The sequence below is a fragment of the Zootoca vivipara genome, chromosome 1 (assembly GCF_963506605.1).
Source record: "Zootoca vivipara chromosome 1, rZooViv1.1, whole genome shotgun sequence".
NCBI classification, from domain to species: Eukaryota; Metazoa; Chordata; class Lepidosauria; order Squamata; family Lacertidae; genus Zootoca; species Zootoca vivipara.
Genome location: NC_083276.1, coordinates 44157717 through 44180664, shown reverse-complemented (window position 1 = coordinate 44180664; position 22948 = coordinate 44157717). Strand labels below are relative to the sequence as shown.

Below are 22948 nucleotides of genomic sequence, written 5' to 3'. Positions count from 1 at the left end.
AATAGAAAAATGTTAAGATTGGCGCACACACCATTATATTTCTAGGTCAATAAACCCTGTTTTTTTGGATTGGCAGTGAGAAGCTCAAGCGCGCCTCCCTCTCATGCACCTAGATTCACAGAAGACGCATGTTAAACCATAGTTTCGCATGGTATCCAAACCATTAATAGAAGGCTTTCCCGCAAACCTGATTCAGGATGTAAATTCTGAACCTGTAATTTCTCAGGATATATTTTGGTTGTGTGTTGTTTTTTTTTAATTGTGCTTTTACTATTGGCTTTTGCAGGGCAACTCTGGTAGCAGAGCTGGTGAAAAGAGCCAGAGTCATGTTACAGGACAAAGTGAAGGCGGAAGTTGGCAATTACGACAAACTGCTGGATGAAGTGTGCTCTCAGCTGTATGAGGAAGGGGCACAGGCTCTTATTCAAGGCAAAGAGTAAGGAACAACAGCTGGGTGGCATCATAAATCTTCCCTTGTGGTCATGCTGCTGTCCTGGGCTGTCACAATGAGACTGTGCCCAGTATGCGGTCACTTCACTTTTCATCTTGGTATCAGCCAGGATAACTACTTAAGATCAAGTCACTGGCAGATTGGCTCAGTTTCCCCTCTGGCTTTCAGGTGTAGGTACCCAACTATAGAGGAGCTGAATAGGAAACTGTTCTGCTTGCAGTTACTGCCAGTGATTTGAATCCATTTGAATACATATTCTGGGCTGCATCCCGGGGGGGGGGGGGGGGAGACCTTAAAATACAGATTCTCTAGTATCATTCCTTACATATGTTTTAGGTGGTGCTTTTTTATAATGCCTGCTATGTACATCTACAGATTTTGCAGGAAGAAGGGCCCTGAGGCTGTGAAAATCTTGCTGCCAGAAGAGACATCTGCAGCAGTATGTATATTTTAGGATATTTGTCCTTTTTTCTGATGCTATCTTTTTGCTTTTTCTACATTGGAAAATTGTGCTTTTTTCCTGACCCGGTGACTTAAAAATGGCCAGAAGCCAAAAACTTCTGAACCTCCTGATCATATAAAATTCGTTTTTGCTAAAACGAACAAGCATTTGAAACGTTAAAGCTGTTTCTAAAATCTCAACATCCTCATTCAGTCAGTCACGTTAAAAGGAGGTGCGACAGTTCCTAGCTCTTAAGGCCCAAGTAATGCTCCTCTGCATTTTTTCCAGCTAGAGAATAAAACGGTCCAATTGCCATATTGGGCCGTTCAAGGAACAGTTGCTTTGTATTCCTCCTAATCAACATTTTAGCAGTGGTTGGAGGAGCCAAAGCCAATCCCCATTTATCGTTTCAGCAGGATGGTGAGAGACCAAAACCAGTCCCTCGATTTTCATTCGAGGCCAATTTTCCATCTTATTTCTTGTGTTTGCTGCAGCTTTGTATTGATTTGTTGTGACTGTTGTTGATTGTGTATTCACAGCCTTGAATGTAATCAGTGGAAATAACTGTAAATCTCACTTGCTCTTCCACCCAAGGTTTTGAGCTGTGCAGCAAATATTGCGGTGGGACTAGCTACCGAGAAGGCCTGCACCTGGCTCACCACCAACATCACAGGTAGGCTTCCCCAGTGTTTGTATGTGCTTTACTCCTAGGTGCTGGTTGGTGGCTGCAGCGAAAAAGACCTTTTCCCAGGATAAGCTGGTGTGCCAGCTGCGTCTGTTTCTGAAAGAGGCAGATCTATGGTTCACAGTTATCTTAAGTACGTTGGGCCTCGTTTTTCAAAAGCCAAGCCATGGACCACCTTTTGTTGTGTGAATGGTGCTACCAAACCCTCCAATGTGTTCCAGCACAAAACTGGGATGTGCATCTTCTGGCCATGCTCCTGCATGAGTCATGTGACCCATGTGAACACCCAGCCGCCCCGCCCCCCCAAAATGGGATGTCCCACACAGCTTATGGGTACATGCCACAGACAGGGTGGGTATCAGCATGGGACCGAAGGTCTACAGACCACCAATTGGGAAACATTGCTTTAGATACATTGCATATGAGCTACTGCAACACACTCTACTTGGGGCTGCCTCTGAAAAGCGTCTGGAAACTTGTTCAAAGTGTGGCAGCAAGGATGCTAACTGGAGCTTGGGGTGGGGAGCATGTTACTCCACTACTGAAACACCCATGCATTGGCTCCATGGGTGTTTCCAGGCCCAATTCAGAACTTTTGCAAGAGGGATCAGTCCTCGCTGGCAGCCTGCTGGCAGGGGAGTGAATGTGAAGCAGGTAATAGAAACAACTGAAACAAGTGGCCCTATTTTGCTGCCTTTCAGCCCCTGGTAGATTAGCCCTGAGGGTAACCCAGAAAGGCTGCCCTCTCTTGTTCGGATTATGCTGCTTGAACTTTGCAGAGGTGAACTGCCATATAAATGAAAGATCTACATTGGCTCCCAGTACGTTTCCGAGCACAATTCAAAGTGTTGGTTCTGACCTTTAAAGCCCTAAACGGCCTCGGTCCAGTATACCTGAAGGAGCGTCTCCACCCCCATCGTTCTGCCCGGACACTGAGGTCCAGTACCGAGGGCCTTCTGGCAGTTCCCTCGTTGCAAGAAGCCAAGTTGCAGGGAACCAGGCAGAGGGCCTTCTCGGTGGTGGCGCCTGCCCTATGGAACGCCCTCCCATCAGATGTCAAAGAGAAAAACAGCTACCAGATTTTTAGAAGACATCTCCCCTGTTTAGGGAGGCTTTTAATGTTTAATAGAGTATTTTATTTCATTTTTCTGTTGGAAGCCGCCCAGAGTGGCTGGGGAAACCCAGCCAGATGGGTGGGGCATAAATAATAAATAATATATTATTATTATTATTATTATTATTATTATTATTATTATTATTATTATTATGCTGATATAAAAGGAGGAACCACATAAGGCTGGTGCGGGGAGGCATAGGTGGCTCTCTATTATGTAATGGGTTTTCAGTGTTCAGGGTGTGAAAGCGAGTGTATGTCTTGGTTCCTTTTACAGCCTTGATTAAGAGAGAAGTGAAGGCCACCTTCAGCCGCATGCTGAAAACGCAGGCGCTTTCTCAGCCTAGTATTAGCGAAGCTGTGCAGAAGAAGGGGTGCTCCCCAGACTGTCAGCATCAGGCTGCATTCCCCTCGCAGATCATAAATGAAATCAAGGTATGAATCCGCCACTCTCTCCTCTTAACCTGTGTTGTTATTTTGACTATTCATTAACAATATTTATATGCCTCCCAATGACCAAATTCTCTGGGTGGTTTACAGTAACAAATCGTGAAATAAACAATGCAATACAGCTTAGAAATAAAATAAACAGATTTTAGATTTTAGATAAAAATAAATAGGTTTTCACCTGGCAGCAAAGAAGTTGCAGAGGAGGCAGGCCAGGCAAGCCTCTCAAGTGAGAGCATTCAGCAATTGGGGTGTCACCACCCAAAAGGCCCTCTCCCTGGCAGCTGAAACGGGGGGGGGGGGGGCGTGTTTCATCTGAAGGTCCTTTGCAAAAACCTTCAAGGGAGCTGCCACCCCACTTTTAAAGGAGAATGGAGGTGGCTGCCAGGGCAAAGCAGTTTTGAAGCTGCAACAGGTTCCCAGCTGGCTGCTGGGCACTTTGAAACCCTACACATTTTGAGAGTTGGGTGGTTGCTGCCTCCTGTCAATCATGTGATGTCATTGATGATGCCAGGTGACTAACAGGTGGGTGGCACCACCCAACCACCAAATTTGGCCTGTAAGGCCAGTCCTGATAAGGAGCCAGTCTATGGAGGTTCTGTTTTAGGTACTTGCTCCCATTAGTAATTCATTTGATGGCGAAAGCCACCACTCTCCCACCCCAAGCTTTTACTATGTGACTTCTGAGCATCTTCGTCTACAAGGAGGCTTATTTCATGGGGAAATGGGTGGGATAGCCCAGCCCTGTGCTGCTTTCCTTGCCGTTTCTCAGGCTTCACTGTCATATTTTGTCTTTTCTATATGGTTAGCAGAGCTCTCTAGGATTCCAGAACATATACGTGCATTCTGAGTCACAAATGCTGTTATATCTAGGATGTGCTGTGCCTTGCTGTTGGCCCAAGGAATGAGGATGAAGCAATCCAGTTTGTCGATTTGGAAAATTTGTTGGGAAGGCTGAGCCAGACCCTTGGATGCAGAAAGGTAGAAATGAGTGCATTACTTGCAGAATTATTTCTGACGTAGCCTTTTATTGGCAGTGGAGATGGGGGGGGGAGAGAAAGGAGGGTGCGAGAGCAGTGTTAATATATGTACAGTGGTACCTCGCTAGACGAATGCCTCGCGGCATGAAAAAATCACAAGATGAAAACGTTTTGCGATCTTTTGGCAGACTCGCGAGACAAAGTTTTCTGTGGCCGTGCCATAGAAAACTTCGCAAGATGCAGCAGGGTGCCGCGAGGAGGTGACTTTAATCCATTGAAACGGCCGCCGGCAGCCGAGCAGCAGCCGGATTCCCCTCACTCTCACCTTAAGCCACCTGCGCGCGAACGGGAGAGCTGTCTGGTTGGGCGCGAGGGTCCGGCTGCTGGGGAAGGAGGGAGGGCCCTCCTCCTGCTTCCCCCTCCCCAGAGCCTTAAAACTTCTGGAGCAGCCGTCTGGTTGGGCGTGCGAACGGCTGCTGGGGAAGGAGGGAGCATGGCTGCAATGTTGACGTCGAGCAGAAGTCGCGGGGCTTCCGGAGTGGCGCGAACGGCGCGCAAATGGCTGCTGGGGAAGGAGCGAGGGAGCCTCTCCCTGGCCCTCCTCCTGCTTCCCCCTCCCCTTAAAATATGAAAAACATCCGGCCGTGGCAAGTGAGTCGGTGCCTTTTTTTGTGCTCCCCCCCAATAGGAATGCATGAATTAAATTTCAATGCATTCCTATGGGAAACTGCGCTTCGCAAGATGAAATTATCGCAACACGAAATGACTCGTGTAACGAATTAATTTAGTCTTGCGAGGTACCACTGTACTAGGTTCAGCAGTTGTTTTTACTTTTCCTAATTAACTTATGGTTTATGTGTATGTGAGAGTCATTTCTAAATAAAACCGCCCTCCTAAGGTTTACTTCTTGGGGAATTTGCTTGTAAATCTTATGAAAGGCACGTGCATCTATTAGTTAGCAGCTTTCCCCCTTTTATGCAGTAGGAAAGACTCGAACCCCCTGCTGGCCTATATATAAAACCATAGCTGTGCATGTCTTTGTAATTGCATGCAATACTTGAATATTCAAAATGCAAAGTCTTTGATAAGATAGCAGCCTCAGATACATTCTCTGTCCCTGTGAAAGCATTTTTTTTTGTAGTCAGTTTTCAGCTTTGTGTTTTTCAGTTCATATGCCCAGCGTCAGAGCAGCAACTGGCTAAGTGCACAGTGGAGCTGGCTTCCCTTCTAGGTAAGAGCCCTTCGATCTTAATTAGACCATCTCATTTTGGAGGAGTGGCTGTCCTGAATGGTAGCAAACCGTCAAGGCTTGCTTGCTTATGTATTTATTTATTTTCTATACCCCTCTTATCCAAGAATCATCTGGTTTATAATACAAAAACACAAAAATACATACTATAGTAACAGACTATGACAAGTACCCCCCCTTCCCCCAGGCCATAGATTGTTTAATTAGCAACAAAGGCACCAGGCAAGCCTCCCTTGAGAGAGCATTCCACAAATGGGAAGCCACCAGAAAAAAGGCCTGTGTTGCCACCATCTGGACCTCTCATGAATGAGGCACATGAAGAAGGGCCTCAGATGATGCCAGGGGATTGTTGTGGCTACTCTCGAGTAAAGACGCTCCAGTCCGCTCTGTCTCAGAGTTTTATTGTGCATATTATTTACAGTGCAGAGATATCAGAAAACATGACTGCCTAGTCCGATTTAGAACCCGGCAATGGCTTCCTTCGCGTCTTGGACCAGCATAAAAGCGCCTCCCCCTAGTCCTGTGTGTGGACGTGCGCCTCAATTTGGGCGCCGGAAGGGGCTGCGTTCCTTCTCCCATCCTTTGGCTGGAGCTTTGCGGAGGCTCCAGCACCTTGCGGCGCTGTCCTTCCTCCTCTGGCTCTGACATGTCTGAGAGCCCCCTCTCCACTCTGCTCCATTCCTCATTCCCTCCTCCTGACCCTCTGCTAGTGCTGTCACTGGGCGAAGTGCTGGTCAGGATGACTGGGGGAGGGTCCCTGTAAGGAGTCCCCCTGACAGATGATGATTGCAGGGTCCAGGCATGATCCCATAGTAGCATTTGGGGAAGCTGAGTTCATTTGTTAGCTGTGAAGGCCTCCTAAACCGAGAGGGCTCACCCCATACCCTGGAGGTTCCTGAAGCCCTTCTCCTCTTGCGTGGATGGAAAGAGTTGCCACCATCATAATATGGTGTCACTTTTTCAGAATTAAAAATATCTAGCACGAGTAAGTCCAGCATTTCTATCTCAGTTGCTTCTAGTTTCAGATCATGTCCCTATCCATGGGCTGACCTTCCCAGCCCCAAAGAAGCAGGAGCAGCAGCAAGCAAAGAACCGCTTCATCTCTAGCCTTCTGAAGTCCCTGCTCTCCATCTGGAAAGAAGACTTTGAGGCACCTGTACCCTTGCAGCTGATCTTCAGTAGGAAAAATGCTGCCTACCTTGCAGAGAACAAACAGGACAAGGTGGGAGGGCTTCTGAGTGCTTTCAAAGCCACTTGCTAAACCTCCTTGAGCGCCTTACGTTTGGCATAATAGTGCATAAGACTGGGGAATGCTTGGCTTTCACTATTCAGTGAAAGAGGAAAGTTGTCACATACTATTTCTGCAAAGGTGCCAGTGAGAGAGATAGGTAAAAGCCATGTGGAAATGAGTTCAGGGATTGCCAAGCTGGCACCAGCGAAGGTCTTATTGACCACCAGGTTGACAACCCTTGTGAATTTTTTGACTTTTTTTTTTTGACCCTCATTTATGATGGGTGCTGGATTAACGTGATCACTATTTAGAGTTAGTTTCTCCCTGTATTCCCACAGCATAATGCTATTCTTATAGCATTAACTCTTTGCCGTGGCGTTCTTATTTACCTGCAGCAAGATGTTACAAGGATGAAGCACTTTTAAAACAAAGTAGGAATGTTGTTTGGTTACACTCAAAAGCTTTGTGGTTACTGTTGCAAGGCACAATACTTGGTTTCAAATAGACACTCTTAACAGAGATGTTCAATAACTGTCTTAACACTGTAATCCTGTTACTGGTTAATGTAAGTTCTTTGTAGGACAGCTATTGGTTCACACTATCCCTAAAACCCATCCAGCCCCTCCTGCAGTCCTAGCCTTTTCTTCACTTAGGTAGATTTTAAATCGTATGGCTGTACTGTTATATCCTGCCCTGGGTGTTTACAGTGAAGGACAGGTAAGAAATCCTGTAATAAATATAAATAAATAAATGGACAAACTGAGAAGGTGATAGAAAAAAATTCCTTCAGTAGCACCTTAAAGACCAACTAAGTTTATATTTTGGTATGAGCTTTCGTGTGCATGCACACTTCTTCAGATACGGTGATATAAGGAATGGAGACCAGCTGTGCCAGAGAAATTAAGCTAGGTGATCCTGCCTCCATATGTATGTATGTTCTGCCTCTTCCATCTTTCTGTGCCTAGTCCCAGGGAAGTTTCAGAATCCTCAGGAGTTCATCTTGGGAGCATGATATACCTCCAGGCTTTTAGATGGATCAACTTGTTATTGATGGAACACTTTATTCCTTCCAAAGGTCAACACACATAACCAATTAGTAGCGTTCCCATCTAGGGAAAAAGCATAGGATCTAATCTGGAACTTTTGGCTAGCGGAAGAAGCAGCTGCAGGCTTCCATGCAAGACAGCTTCATGGCATTTGTGCCTTGCCAGCTGGGTTTGTTCTTGTCCTGCCCCTTCCAAACCACCAGTTGGCAAATGTATGCCTTTCTGGTGTGAAATTGCCCTCACAATTTTAGGTAGGAGAGATGTGGCTTTTGTTTCTTAGCCTTGTGCCTGGTGTATGATTTCATGCAACTGTTTCCTTGATGTATCAGGCAGTATTTTCATTTAAGCAGGATTTTCATCACAAGGAAGTTCATTGGCATATTACTTGGAGGCCTTGATGCTCCCTGTTTCTTTTGCAGTGGGATTTGTTCTTGTTCATGCTTCGTGGTCTTGTTGAGCATGGATTAATGGCAGATACAGAGATACAGTGCTGTTTGCATGACCTCCAGAAACTGCATTGGCCTTCAGTAAGTATGCCCATTTCAGGTTTTGGGGGGTTCAGAGCACAGTTAACACGCACACACACTTTACTTCTTGTTTCCCTTATGCCAGCTGTGACAGCTACAGACTGAGCTCGTGTAACTCCTTGCTGACTAAGTGACTATCAGTTTGTTTCTTGGGCTAAATCCAAGGTGTTGGCTTTGACTTTAAAACTCTAAACCAGGGGATGGGAGCCTCCTGGGTGTTGCTGGATTTCTGCTTCAATGAGCCGCAGCCAGTATGGCCAATAGTTAGGGATGAAAGGAGTTGTAGTCCAACATCTGGAGAGCCACAGCTCCCCACCCATGTCCCCAAACACCTGGTTTCAGGATGGCTTATGGGACCATCGCTTTGGATTCTACCACCATGTGTAGTGAGGGCATCCTCCAGAAATAGGTGCCATCATGGAAAGATCTACCTTCTAGCAATCCCTCTCAAGATCTTCCAGGTCCACTATTGCAATCTTCATGTAGATAGCGAAAGACTACTTCAGCAGACTTGGTGATTAAAACCAGTCTACATCTCTCTGCTTGTCAGCTCATTGTAGTATTCTATTTGTATAAGCCACTTTGCAGTTGAAAGGGAGCCCATATATTTTAATTGAAAATACTGTCTCACTTCAGCCTACATAAAAGTTTCTAATTTTTTCCAGTTCCCATGGAACTAGAAATTAAGAGGAACAAACTGATGTAAAGGCACAGGGACCACACCAAAGTAAGAGTGCTGTATGATGCTGCCAATTCATTTATTTAGAAAGCAATTATGCTGTACTTCAGTGAAAGCCCTCCATGTACAGTAAGGTAATAAAAGCAGTCAGTATAAATGACTAAAAGAATACAGCAGCAGTAGCAATAGCACTTATGGGCAGTGTTAATAGGACAGCTTGCAAGCATAGTGATTAGCTTTGCTAAGGCTTGTTGTGAAACTTCTCTACATTATCCAAAGAATTGTATATTCTCTTATAGTAATTCAAATTTTGCTCTGCATTTTTCCCCCCCACAGGACTTCTCCAAGGAACTAGAAACACTGTTACGAATATTTATTTCTGAGGAATGCATTGCAGAACCAAAGACCCTGCCTTGTGAATTGGTGGGGCAATCTAGAGGCCCCGTAGCAGCCCAAAGCTAGCACAGGCAGGCTTAAAAGCTGCTGAAATCGTTCGTCACTTCCTGGCTCTGGTTGCGCTTGGGCAATACTGTGGAGCTCCTTGGTCTTCTGCAAATAATGCCCAGATGTTTCAAGGGGAACAGTGTTGCAAAAGGAGCCATTTTAAGCACCTTAATCGGAATCGCAGGAGCAAGTCGATGTTTCTGCATGTGACAGCATATAGGGTTTAGGCCTAGAGCAGCAATGTGGATCCCGTGGCCCTCCAGATGTTGCTGGACTTAAACTTCCATTAGGCCCAGCCAGCATGGTCAGTTGTCAGGGATGATGAGAGTCCAGCAGCAGCTGGAGACCAGAGGCTCATTCCTGTTCTGGAGTGTTGGAAGATCCTGGAATCTGAACAGATGTATAATAGACTCCTAGGAATCTGTGGATTCTTACTTAGGAAATTCTCAGTTCTAAAAATGGTCATGTGTGGCCTTTGGGGCAGAACTCTAATGTAAGACTTCTATTTATCAAGAACTCAAGTTTGAAAAAAAATTAAATCCTTTACTCCTTTTAAAAGGTCAAATCATGTCTTAAAATAGAACAATTTCCCAAGCATTGGCTTGTGGGTTTTTTTATGAGTGTTTGCTCATAAAGTAGATTTTAGTACAGTATATGTTTTTTAAAAAATAATAATGAAGGAAGGTTTTCTTTTATTAGATAAACAGCTTTAAGTGGCAGCATTTAATGAAACATTTTCCCTCCCTTTTGATGTTTTAAAAGACAATCCTTTCTTGGGTGTGCTCTATAACTTTGTAGACTTGCCTATAAAAACGGACATTTCCTGTGAGCTGTAGCCCCTCTTCTCCCCTTCCTTTATTCTTGCACCACATACTTTTTCTTCAGGAGTCCTGCTTGTCTTTTACTTTATTAAAAAGTAATTAATAAAATGATTGTATATGCCCCAATTGTTCGTTCTTTATCCTTTGTATAACTATTTCAACAAATTTCACAAATCCTCAAGATGAGGGTATTGCTCACTGTATAACAAAATCTTCAATTTAGGCTACTTGAATGTTACTGATTTTGTTCCAAGGAAGAGATTTGTGGAAAACATAAATTAAGGGTGCCTGTAGCTAAACTATTTGCATTATGCTGTTGCAATAGTTCCACAACTGCCATCTTATGTAGTGGTGGAGAGACAAGACTCACAGCATCTATCTTCTGCATTACCTGTTTTTTGCTGCTCCTGATATATTAACAGTGTCTGGAAGAAGGCAAACAGGAAGACTGATGAAAGAGATTAAGGGAAGGGAAGGGGGGGCAAGCTTAGCAACATTTCTCAATGCTTGGCCTATTCAAAATAGGCCAGGAAATAATGGAGCTTTTCTGTCGTTGCCATATATAGAAAATTATTTTTATTGTGAGGATATGAAAATAGCAATCTCGGTTAAAAGCAGATATGGGCTAAAGATATGATACAGTAACTGAGTATATTTCCCCCCACATTCAATAGAAGATTTCACAGAAAATAGTTTTGCCTCACTTTAAGACTATTCTCATTCTAGGCATTCACAGGTACCATAGTGTTATAGTTGCAAAAGAAACCAGTTATTATATAAATAGTATTGTTGAAGTATCAAGTATTTCTAAAAAGCATACATTAATCGAATACCTGGAAAAATAATAATTAGCTTCAGCATATAAAACCATATATAAATAACTTAATTTGTAAACATAGAAAAACAACTGTGCAATTATAAAAATAAACATCTGATGCACTGTACAATAAGACATTATCCTTCAATAGGCACCATCTGTGTTGAGAGTAGAGTCCATCTTAGATGTTGTTCCTGCTAAAGCTGTTTGGTTCGTTAACAGAGTGCCATGTCCAAAAAAATTAAAAAGAAACTAACTAATGTAGCAAATACTTGGCCAGTGATTGGAAATATTTCCTAAAATATGTTGCTAGTTCCCTCTTAAATTATGTGATTGCTGGTACTGTGGGCAATTTACAGAATACCCCCCCCCCATAATTATAGGCAATACTAAGCTGGTGTTCTTAATTCTGCAAATCATTTCTAGTTTCAATTGCCTCACAGGATTTCCATAATACTGTATTTGGCATATTTCACCAAACTTTTTTTTTTTTTACCAAACAGAATTTCTGTGCTTTGATTTCTTGATAACTGTAATAGCATCATCGATGCTGACAGAAGGGTTAACTATCCTATCCCTGTTTATTCTGAAGCAAACCCTATTAGAGTCAACGTAAGTGTCTTGAAGTAAGTGTGCACTGGACTACAGCTTCAGTTGTGGCGCTAAGAGATCTTCTACACAACCAGCAGCTAAATGAGACTTGTGAAATTACTGAAATTTGAAGCAGAGTACCACACCCATTCTTTGAAAACACATGAGTGCTAGGCTCCAGCCAGCCAGCACCATCCCAGAGCACAAGGCACGTCTACAAATCGGGGCAGGAAGGGGAGTGCCCCTCTTCCCCACGCTTCTGCCACAGCAGGAAGGAGTTAAAGAAACACTATGGAGCTGGTACACAACTACTTGGGATTACTATATAGCAGTTATCAAGCTTACGTATTAAGCTCACATACCAACAATGTATGCAAACAGCCTTAGTCTCTGCATCGTTTCTGTTGTGAGAAACAATGAGGTTCACTTCATTAGCTAGAGCAGTATTGCAGCAAAGGGAAGAAAGCTCATGGTCAGGTATCTCCTGTTACTCACATGGAATGCTGCAAACAAGTTCCGAGCAGTGAAAAGTTCTAAGAAAACTGCTCAAGAAGCAAGTTCCTAATGGACAAAAAGCAGGCTGGCAGAGAATGACGCAATAGCTATAATACGATGCCATTGTACTACTTGCTTGCTAGGAGTCTTATTTTTAGAAACAACCTGAATCAAGTTGTCTACACCTTCACATGAAGAAAACATGCTTTTGGACACTGTAGTGTAAGTGTGGGGTTGGGAAAGAGAATGCTAATGCTATTCCTTCACAACGAACAATTGGAGTGGAACAAATAATAAACGTGATTTATTTGATATAATTGGGTTTGATGGGTTACTGCAGACGAGACGCGGAGCGGCAGAAAGTGCAGTTACATAATAAAGGGAAAGGAGTCATGGGGAATACCAATAAGCATGGTGGAGCTGGGAGCAGAGCAAGAAAAACTCGCTCAGGCCTGTGCAGAGGGGACAGGCAGCTAGGTACACTCGCCCTGGTCCTCTGAGGGCTAAGTCAGCCAGGGAGCCCCACCAGGGACTGGCTGGTTTTTGTTGGGAGTTTATCACTTTATGCTTTCCCACTCCCAGGCCTCAGACAAGCTCTGCATGGGCTTGCTTCCACTGACCCCTAAAATCAAATTCATCTTGGTAGGGTAAGCATCTTCACCCTACTCTGAGCTTATCTTCACAATAACTTAACCTGCTGCTGATACAGAGATTTGATGAGTTTTTAATAGCTTCACTAAAGAATGTGTAAGAAGCTTCTATTCATAAGTATAGAGCAGTTGCTGCTCTACAGTAGACTAGTCCCTGTTCTTGTGTTGAGCTGTCGGTTTGGTGTGGCTCAACCCCTAGGCTTGTGGCACAGTGATTCTGTAGTAGAACAGCGTGTCTCTTCCTGAGTTATGGTTCTGACTGAGGGCAAACAGTGACCACATGAGATATCACACCAACCACTCTTGTTGAACGTCTGGAACTTGGTATACCCTCACTTCCCAGGGGCAGGACTGGAAAGTTATCCAGTCAGTAAGCTGACATTGTACAATGATTAATACAATGCATTCTTCATTCACAAGTACCCTTTTGTTCAGGCACTCTGCAAAGGACATTACAGTAGTTTTGCTTCAGTGGTGAAGTGCTCCTTTAAAATAAACGTATCATTAAGTTTCAAGTTTCTTTACATGGCTTACAGCATCAGCAGTCTTCCAATAGTCTGAATGAAGAAAGTTTTCAACTGAAAACTGCTAGTGGTTACAAGCAGGCTTTTGCCTACCAATGTTGGTAGTTTGCAAAAGGAACATTTTCACTTGGCCATTGTTTCTATTGAAGTTGCGTTTCTTTAAAAGGCTGAACGGGAAAACTCAGCCGAATGACAGATGCTTCATTAAGGTTTGGTCTCCGATTGCCATATTCAAAGCAGGCGCTCCTTAGTGGTTTTGTGTTGTGCAGTGAGCTTTCCTAGGATTTCTTTCGTCCTCCCATTTTTGAGTTGTCTAGAAAACAAGTTCTGGCATTGCTGGTATCTTACATTTTGAGTTTGTGGACAATGTATACCACACATACCTAACCAGCCAGAAAGTGGCCAAGCCTAGCAATCACCAAAGGCTGTCGCTTGGCAATGGAGCTCAGAAGCCTTGCAGGGATGGCTGGGGCACCAAGGTCAACCTGAAGCAGCAATAAAAGAAAGCTTTGTCAGTAAGCGTTGAGAGTCCATTCCAAGCACTTCTATAGAAACATGCCAAATTGTATCCTCTGCAGTGAGATGGGAAAGGCTAGCTGAAGGAGGTTGCATTCGTCAGGCAGGTAGAAACTAGATCAGTAGAAGTCCCCTTCACATGTTCCCCTTCACATGTTCCAACAAACGTGTTAAATGTTAAACAGCTGCTACATGCATGAGCTTCCTGCTGCCAGCATCCAGAACACAATCATCCTTCATTAGGTTCCCAAGCATGCTAGACTTCTAGTTTCTAGATCTACACAGAAACTTACCTGTACCATGTAGATGACTTTAGTGATATCTTTTCCATTCACCGTATCAGGCTCTAATATCCAAGCACTGGGCAAAATCTCTCCTCGTACCATATCTTTACAAGGACGAGGCATCGACTCTTCATACACAGATTGAATAGCCAGGATGCACACATTCTCCTGGATACAAAGAAATCAGAATAAAGAGCTACCCTGAGAAAAACCCAGTAGGCGCAAGTGTGGAGTCTCTCTGCCTAGCTGTTTCCCCTTTCTTCTGTTAATTAACATTGCTGCTGGCTTTCCATAATTCAGCTGCTTTTGCTAATAGGAAAGAACGGTTCATCACAATCAGTCTTATTTGAGTCACTGGATTTGTGTCCAACCATCCATGGGATCCATAATTGTAATTATTGATTAAATTTATGGAATCGCCTATCAATAGATAAACCAAAACCAAAACCTATAAGGCAGCAAAAAATAATAAGCGCCCAAACAAAAGAGTATTTGGTATCTGAAGAAGTGTGCATGCACACCCAGAACAAACGTAGTTGGTCTCTAAGGTGCTGGTGGATTTTTTTTATTTTTTTATTTATTTCAAACAAAAGAGTTAATTGCAATAGAGAGCATAAAAAAGCTCAGATGTAACACACAATTAAAATGCTATGGCAAATAAAAAGCTATTTTAAAAAAATCTCATTGTTGCAGTGATTTTTTATGATTTATTTTATGAAAGGTGTACAACTTTCATCACAAAACAAGTTTTGATCATTTTTCTTATGCTGTGTTGGGTGAGGATTATTGAACATTGATATAGTTACCTCTTTGGCTTCTACAGAGATGCAGCAGAAGTCTCTTGGTTGCTTCTGGTAGCACAAAGAAACGTCACTCACCACGTACACTGGAATTAAATCCATAGAGTAGAAATGAGAACCATTTCCCCATTCATTTAGGCAGACTTCAATCAGACTTCACATTAAAAAAAATACAGCACTCAGAAGATTAAACTAGCTGTTTTCCCAGCTGCTTGTTCCCATGCTGCAGCAAACATGTCTCAGGAAATCTAGTTTTAGGGCGGAAAGCAGTAGATGGAGGGAAGGGTTAAGATTTCCCTCCCACCTGCTCCTTTTCATACTCACCCAGCTCAATGTTGCTGGTGATTTTCTTATGCACTTGAGCCGTGGTAATGGTTTTGTCATACAGATGTCTCTTACTAGGATCCTTCAGCATGCACAATACGGTGGAAAGGGGTTTGTCGATCATGCCTGCTCCCAGGAACCCATGTTTGGTTGCTGAAGATGAGAAGGCTTTATAATAAACTAATACATCCTTCTCCACACATTGGTATCTGATTGGAAAGGCAACAAGAAAGTGCATTTTCATTAAGAATATAATAAAAAGAGTATTGAGAATACTTGAAGGAACAGTTGCTATAAACTTACTTCCAACCAGCTGTTGCCTGGCCATTGTAAAGATTCCTCAGGTCATTTGAGCATACTGCCATAACCTTTAAAAGAAATTAAATTTCCTTGTTATAGTTATGGATGTTACAAATCCCTTACATTTAATTCAGCTTTGTTTCAATTCCATGACTGAGCTCAGCTTGAGAATGGAATTCAGTATCCTCTTGTGAAGGCCATATAATTATTCATTAATGAAATTATCCATTAAAATATAGAGACTGGGAACTATGTTTTGCTATTCTTTGAAGAATTTTCATAGTAAACAAGCAGGCTAACTGGGAAGCATAAACTGCTGCTTTCTTTGGATCGTAATTCATACTCCCATTTGCTGTCATTATAAAAACATCCACCATTCTGGATAAAAAAATGCAGCAGCTGGTCAAAATCACATGAGTTGCTGTTTCAGATACTGTATATAAAAGCACTTTCAGTGTTTTTTCTAAAACAGACCTTGGCAAATACATTCAAACTATGTTAAGGTCCTTTCAGATGTATAAACTGTAATCATACAAAACGTTTTCACTTCAGATTAAAAACAGCCAGTGAGATTATTATGGAACATTGTGGCTCCACGTACTACCACACTTTAGGTCTTGGTTTTCTTATCCAGTGGTGGGAAAGTACACTTGGACAGATAAAAGGATATCTATTATTCTCTCTCAGAATCTTCTGATTCCCTCTCTCATTAAAGCAATATTTTACATTCAGCAGAGTACATTAGTATTTTCTTGCAGCTTTAAAGCAGTGAGTTTTGTACAATTTGTATTCCCTCAGATTACATAGGGCCATCTCACAAATGACAGCTTGCATTCATGGACCCAACCTCTGTATAAGGAAAACAGGTGTAGACAATCGTGAAAAAATAATGCCAGCAAGGGCGTACCCACCACGGGGCAAGTTAGGGCAGCTGCCCTACTCTAGAAGCCAGCTGCCCCCCCCACAAGGGCGTACCCACCGCAGGGCAAGTGGGCCGCAGGCTGCCCCTCCCTAGAAGCAGGGCTGGTGGGCAGAGGCGGAGCACAGCCCGGCGGAGCGCGAGTTCGCCATTCCCGCCGCGCCGCACCCTCCCTCCAGCTCCCCGGCGCGCCCTCAGGCAAGGCCAAGCACGGCGGGGAACCAGGGAGCGCGGCGCGGTGGGCGGGAACGCCGAACTCGCGCTCCGCTGGGCTCGCGCTCCGCCTCCGCCCACCAGCCCTGCTTCTAGGGAGGGGCACAGCCCGGCGGAGCGCGAGTTCGCCGTTCCCGCCCACTTTGTGGCCCCTCCCCTTCCATGCCTTGGCCCCTCCCCTTGCCCCCCCCTAGTTTTGATCCTGGATACGCCCATGAATGCCAGTGCTTTTTTTGTTGCCATTATGTGTGAATAAGAGCTGCACTCTCACCATCTTTCAGATATACACACAACCAGAGAAATTACCCATGTAAGAAAAATATCGGATGTGAGGAGGCCCTTATAACTGTAAAGGAAAAGTTAAGTAGCAAATGTATAAAGCTTTTCTACAGCCTCCTCTAGGCCGGATTAAAAAAAGAGCCACCATCACATTAACCCACTCACCTCTGCAGTAGCATTGGCCAAGACGTGTTTGGACAGATCTTCATATCCTTTTGTAGGAGAGGATGGAAAGACGCTGGGTGAAACAACTAGGCTATGAGAATACATATGGCTGGAAGCAAGTGGTGACGGAATACCGCTCCTCCCCACAGATGAAGAGGTCATAGGGAAAGTCTCTGAAACAGATGAGACAAATAAGGAATCGGTGCCACACCAGAGAGCTGGATTGGATTTGGATGATTCTTTCGCACATGCATGATGACCTTTAGTGAATCAGTTCAACAGTCTATTTAGCAAACAGGTAGTGATACTACCTAGGTTCAAAAACAACAGTGCGGATATTCCCAGCTGTGATGACCAGGTGTATTCTGAGGTGAGCTCCCTCATCCTGAAATTCTTCTTCATAATTTAAATCAAGAGTTACAAATTCACGCATGGTCTGCATTCATCATACTAGGCACCCAGTGTGACCACTGCTGCTGGCTTTATGCCATAAGCTGATTCCTTGAACTCCACCCTCTATTGACCAAATTTGCTAGTCTAAGGTGTAACAAGTCTAACATGGCCACCCCTATGGACCTGTGGTCAACTAGAGGTTTTAAAAATATAATACATAGAACATCTTTGCTCCAGAGAAATTGGTTGGGTTAGGAATTTCCAAGGTTGAAGTTTGTTGTACTTACATATGTGCAGCCCAGTCCTTGTGGAGACTATCCATTTGGATCTTAACTAAGCAAGAGCTCTGCAACAGGTAAGTATTACACCAAAGCAAAACTCCACTTGCTCCATAAGGTCAAAGTTGTGCATTTGTTTCCTGATTGGTTGATTGCATTTGATTCCTGATTAGTTGCTTGCTTGCTCTTTTTGCTTGTTCACTGCTGGGGTGGGTTGGAGTGGAGGAGTTTCATGCCTCAGAGCTTTTGTGCTCAAAAGCTGACTTTGCTCACAGCTGACTTCCCTTACTTCCACACTACATTTCTCAAGCAGCATGTGTGAACATATATGCAATTTGGAACGGAATACATGCACAAAGAATTATGAGCCAATAAAGAACTGAAAACAGAGGACTGGATGGGAGAGTCTTCTCCAATAATGTTTATAATTGTCATCTCATTGCTGAGCTGAAAGGAGTTAGCCCATTGCTTGAGTCAGGTATTTACTAAGGAAGTGCACAATAACAAAGGTTCCAATGCATTCCTATCAGCAGACATACATCCAATTGATTTAATATTGATATTCTTTCCCCCCATGAATTTTACAAAGTCTTACCACCAGCTTTTCTATAATATGTAAAGGAGAATTAAGTAGATGGCCCCTGAAGTCTTGTTCAACTCTATAATTCTATGAAGGTAATACATGTTTCCCGTTGAAGTGTGCCATAAGATGCTGTTAACTTGCTGTGAAATTTGGGGACCTGCATTTTCTTGGAACGTGTGAAATAGCTACTGCTTAACAACTGTATCTGCTAACTGCTTTCTTTATCAAACTGCTGATGCGTGAAATACATGTTTATAACACCATGGTTATTTTACTTTTCGCCTTTTAAAAAACATATGACCCATCCCATGGAATTCATGATAAGCAGATTTATTTAACCCTCACCACTTGCAGAACCCTTTAGAAGCTGTTCAAGTACATAAAGCTGATGGTTTCTGATAGATGAGCGGCCTCTTGCATCGTCTCTTGTGTGTTCTGCATCTTTGGGAGAAGTCAGCTAGATAGGGAAAAAAGGCAATGTGCATTCACAGGTGAAAATCAATAGCCGTACTCAAATCTATCAGCTCAATATCAGACAGTCCCTTTCCTTGCCTTCTGTTACCCTTCGTGTCTTCTGCAGCAAACTTCCCAAGCAATCACATGCTTGCTTCACTTTTTTATGCCCTAAATAAGGTGTGAATAACACTTTTCAGGCCATATTAACCCATGACCAACTCTCCAGGGTCTCGTGATAAAGTGGGTGTGGCCATTTCCCTGCAAAAGGTCACTATTTTGGGGGGGATTTCAAGGGCATCGGAACTTTTGGCATCGCAATGTTTAATTCCACCCAGTGTATTTCTTTCACCGAAACACATTGTTTTCCCAGTAGTGATGTATCCATTCTGAAGGAAATCAGCCCCAAGTGCAAGGAGGGCCTGGCATGCTCTGGTCCATGGGATCACGAAGTGCCGGACACGACTAAACGACTAAACAACAAGAAGCCAAGCATCAATTTGTACTGTATAATAGACTACCCTTATGCTTCTTTGACACGTAAGTTTTTGTTTTACCTGGCATTCTTGTTTGCCAAGGGTGCTAGTAGGATAAGTGGCTGTGTTACTACTGTTGTATCCAGATGTTGGTCCCGAAGACAGACTGAGGGTGGAATCTGTGCATAAAGTGCTTGTGCTTACAAGGGTCTTCAGTTTGGTTTCTTCCTGTAATTAATAGACCAATGTTATTAACTCTAGAAAAGCAAATAGTTTTGAAGTTTGTTCACACAACCACTTAAGATACTTACTTTCCATCTACCGGTAGGTTTTTTTTCAATTCAATTTTCTCATTTCAATTTAGTTTTTTGTTTTTGCCAGCTTGCAATTTACTTAATGATGCTAAAGTGAGTGACTGGTCCTGTCTGCACTTTTGCTTAACATACAAGTAATAGATTTCCTTAAAACATAAGCAGCTGACAACTTTATGAGAAATTTAAGCTACCTATGGGAAGCAGTGCATTTTCATCTTCCCACTTTCTCTCCTCTGATGTGCACACCTGAATCTAGCACTGATTTCCACCCCTTCCAGACATTTGGCATCTTTATCCAGAGTCCTCTTTAAAAAAAATTAAGTGTAGGGTTTTAAAACAAATACCAACAACAACAACAACAACAACCTCGAAACATTATTCCAGGCAAGGAAAGGGGAGTGTCTTCATGATTGCCATAAGGGCCTGCTAATTAACAAACTGTACAGCCAGCTAGGAAGGAGGTGACATAACTGATAGCTGTTACAAAGACCAATCAATTTGCACTCTGCATAGGTGGTTTCTACAATAAAATAAAATAAAATAAAATGGGGGAAATTGGTTACTCCTCAGTTCACTTCTCTGAGGAATATTGGGCATCTGGCCAAATAAAGGTGTGAGGATCTACAGGATGTGTGTGTACACTGGCTTATTGGGGCTCTTTCTGAATTTGTAGCTGTTGGGATTTTTTCTATTTGTGGAATGCATATTTTGGGGGTGTATAATCCTGCTACATTTAGACAAATAGCTTAAATAGTTAAATTCTTATCTGAAAATTGGAAATGGAAAAAAGTGCTTCTCGTTACTTTTGTTGGTTAATTTTAGTCCGTTGCTCCTGTACTACTAGAGAAATATTTAATGTTTGATGATTATCACTTTATTATTATTATTATTATTATTATTATTATTATTATTCCGTTGGGAGCTACCCAGAGTGGCTGGGGAAACCCAGTCAGATGGGCAGGGTATAAACAAACAAACAAACAAACAAATAAAGTGATAAAAATTATTATTAATAAGCTGTATAGCATTTTTAGGACAAAAATGTGGATGCAGCTCAGAACCTTCTGACATTGGGGTGGGGTGCCATTTCCATGAGTGATAAACTGTATTTTACCTATTTAATGTATTTATATCCCACTTTCCTTCTGTGGAAATCAAGGTGGTATACATGGCATCCCCATGCTGTTTCTCATCCAAGCACTGATGATACTGGCTTTGCTTTAGAAAGGCTATTGCGTCACATGCCTCTAAAACTGGCACTATCTTCAGTGGTTTAAAACTTGCCTTCTGTAGTTGAGAGTGTATCTGCTCTCGAATGCGCCTCTTTTCTTGCTCAGCTCTTTCCCGAAGCTTGTCCCTGGCTCGTGCAATTTCCATTTTGGTCTCCTCTCGTGCCCTCTGGTAATCTCGGAGCAGCAACTCAATCTCCGAAGGATGCTGGGACTTTTTTGGTTCTTGAATTCTGGGGAGGGGGGGGAATGAAAAAATCATTACAGTCATTGTCTTATATTAATAGTTGTAAATATTAGAGCAAGCACTGCTTTATGACACTAGAATGAGAATGCACTTTACAAAAAATAATAATATTGCTTTCTCCTTTGGCTTTTGCAATTCTACAATATCTTTTTGAAGGAGAAATCATGGGATGTGGTGTGGATTGTGCTTCTTCCCTACTGAAAAGCCCTTTAGTGAAGGATTATGGGGAGAATTCAGTTTGACAACAACCCAGGAAATGAAGCGAGAGAGGCATCAACATTATAAGAAAAAAATAAATACTTCTATCTACTTCCAAGACCACCCTTCTTGAGATATGATTTTGTTTTAAAGGCTGTGAAGAGAGTTCAGACGGATCAAATAAGGCCTTCAGCTGTTTGGAACATGAACATGAGCTATCTTCTAGTCTCATCAAATTTATCATCAGTGCTGTCAAACCATATGAGTGTTTTGACACCAGTAAAGGCCCTTGGCCATCTCTACCTTGTGTTTTCCACAACATCCCGTCTCAGTTGTTGTAGGTATTCGCGGCGTCGGCTAGGGAGATCTAAATCCCTCTGGTTCGTTTCCACTGTCTGCAAAAGGCTGAGATGCTTTTGTGGGCTGAGGCTACGGCTCCTTCTGAAACACTGAAGCTTCTCCTCCCGCTGCTTTCTCAGCATTTCAATTGACTTCCTGTGCCTATAGTGGGGATGGGGGTGGAGAAAGAAAGGTTGATACTTCATATAAAATTCAGGGCCATCTGAGTTTTCAATCTCAATGGAAGAAGAATTTTTAGGTACCAGTGATAAAATCTTGCTTTCAGACATAAAGGCTGATCCTAAGAATAATTACTCAGAAGTGCGTGCCAATGGAATTTGTTGGGCTTACTCCCAGGCTAGTGAGTACCAGAATGCAGCTTTATCTGCTAAAGAGTTTTATCATTGTATTTTCATTGCTACCCCGGTGTATTGTGTATGGCAGCTTTGTCAGCAGATTGGAATCCGTAACACAGGCATGGCCAAACTTGGCCCTCTATATGTTTTGGGACTACAACTCCCATCATCACTAGCTAACAGGACCAGTGGTCAGGGATGGTGGGAATTGTAGTCCCAAAACAGCTGGAGGTCCAACTTTGGTCATGCCTGCCTTAACCCTACCTACCACTGCCTTAAACTGTGTCAGAGAAGAATTTGGTTGCCTATTAGGAGCAATGATAAGTGGCAGTGCTGAATGTTTATGTTGTTGAAATGATCATCATACCCTTGAAGGCTGAGTGGCTTTTCATTTCGTGTGTGTGTGTGTGTGTGTGTGTGTGTGTGTGTGTGTGTGTGTTACCTCTACCCAATGAAACTCTTGCAACTTTGAGGGAAGAATGAGAGTTGGATTACACGAGATACAGGGCTGTTGCTGAAAACGGTAGCTCTAAGTGAAGTTCCTAACTTTCCTCTCTCTAACAGCTAATCTAACTGTTCCAGGATGATGGTGTCGGAACAGACCTTGGCTGAAGCTCAGTGCAGCCAGAAAGCAAAAGGGACCGTCAAGGACCAATTCATGTGGTCCTAGTTAGTCAAACCATGTCTAAGTTTCTCCTCTCCCAACCTTACCTCAATTACAGCTGCCAGGGGCGGGATGAGAATATGCTGCATCATGAAGTTAAGACTCTGGGTAACTGAGGCTGCGTTATTACAGAAAGGGAGAATGTGACACATGGAGGCTGTTGTCAGCAGCTGCTTTGTCTTCAGAACACATGGTTCTCTTGTTGTTTATTAAATTTGTATACTGCCCTATAGCCGTAGATTTCATGGTGGTTCACAACATGGAATTACATTATAAGAGACACAAAATACATAATAAAATACAAAACAAAAATAACAAAAACAAACCAATAACACCCCCCCCATTCTAAACAAATACATCCAACAGATCCTGTAGTTTATTAAGAAGAAATATTCAAGATTGAAAAGCACTACTTCTAGCCAATT

At 43.0% G+C, this 22948-nt stretch overlaps 2 protein-coding genes across 5 annotated transcripts in view; one reads left to right on the top strand and one right to left on the bottom strand.

Moving 5' to 3' along the window:
* CDAN1 (codanin 1) overlaps positions 1-10237 on the top strand; it is a 29639-nt gene extending 19402 nt beyond the window's left edge. Inside the window, exons 20-28 of one of the 2 annotated variants that reach the window (XM_035112426.2) lie at positions 287-436; positions 827-890; positions 1488-1566; positions 2970-3127; positions 4013-4120; positions 5287-5350; positions 6388-6590; positions 8065-8172; positions 9188-10237. In XM_035112426.2, coding sequence (XP_034968317.2) covers positions 287-436; positions 827-890; positions 1488-1566; positions 2970-3127; positions 4013-4120; positions 5287-5350; positions 6388-6590; positions 8065-8172; positions 9188-9313 — 1060 coding nt within the window. In that variant the 3' untranslated portion in view covers positions 9314-10237. Of the gene's footprint in view, positions 1-286; positions 437-826; positions 891-1487; positions 1567-2969; positions 3128-3948; positions 4121-5286; positions 5351-6387; positions 6591-8064; positions 8173-9187 lie in introns of those variants that run through there. The other variant, XR_004692420.2, reaches the window with a different exon arrangement.
* Positions 10238-11375: 1138 nt separating this feature from the next.
* The window catches only part of STARD9 (StAR related lipid transfer domain containing 9), an 86207-nt gene continuing 74634 nt past the window's right edge, over positions 11376-22948 (bottom strand). For all 3 annotated transcript variants that reach the window (XM_060273566.1, XM_060273590.1, XM_060273621.1), the window contains 10 exons: positions 21468-21665; positions 20771-20952; positions 19258-19400; positions 18593-18704; positions 16994-17166; positions 15421-15485; positions 15118-15326; positions 14800-14879; positions 14003-14161; positions 11376-13678 (listed from right to left, as the gene is read on the bottom strand). In XM_060273566.1, coding sequence (XP_060129549.1) covers positions 13577-13678; positions 14003-14161; positions 14800-14879; positions 15118-15326; positions 15421-15485; positions 16994-17166; positions 18593-18704; positions 19258-19400; positions 20771-20952; positions 21468-21665 — 1423 coding nt within the window. In that variant the 3' untranslated portion in view covers positions 11376-13576. The remainder of the gene's footprint in view (positions 13679-14002; positions 14162-14799; positions 14880-15117; positions 15327-15420; positions 15486-16993; positions 17167-18592; positions 18705-19257; positions 19401-20770; positions 20953-21467; positions 21666-22948) is intronic.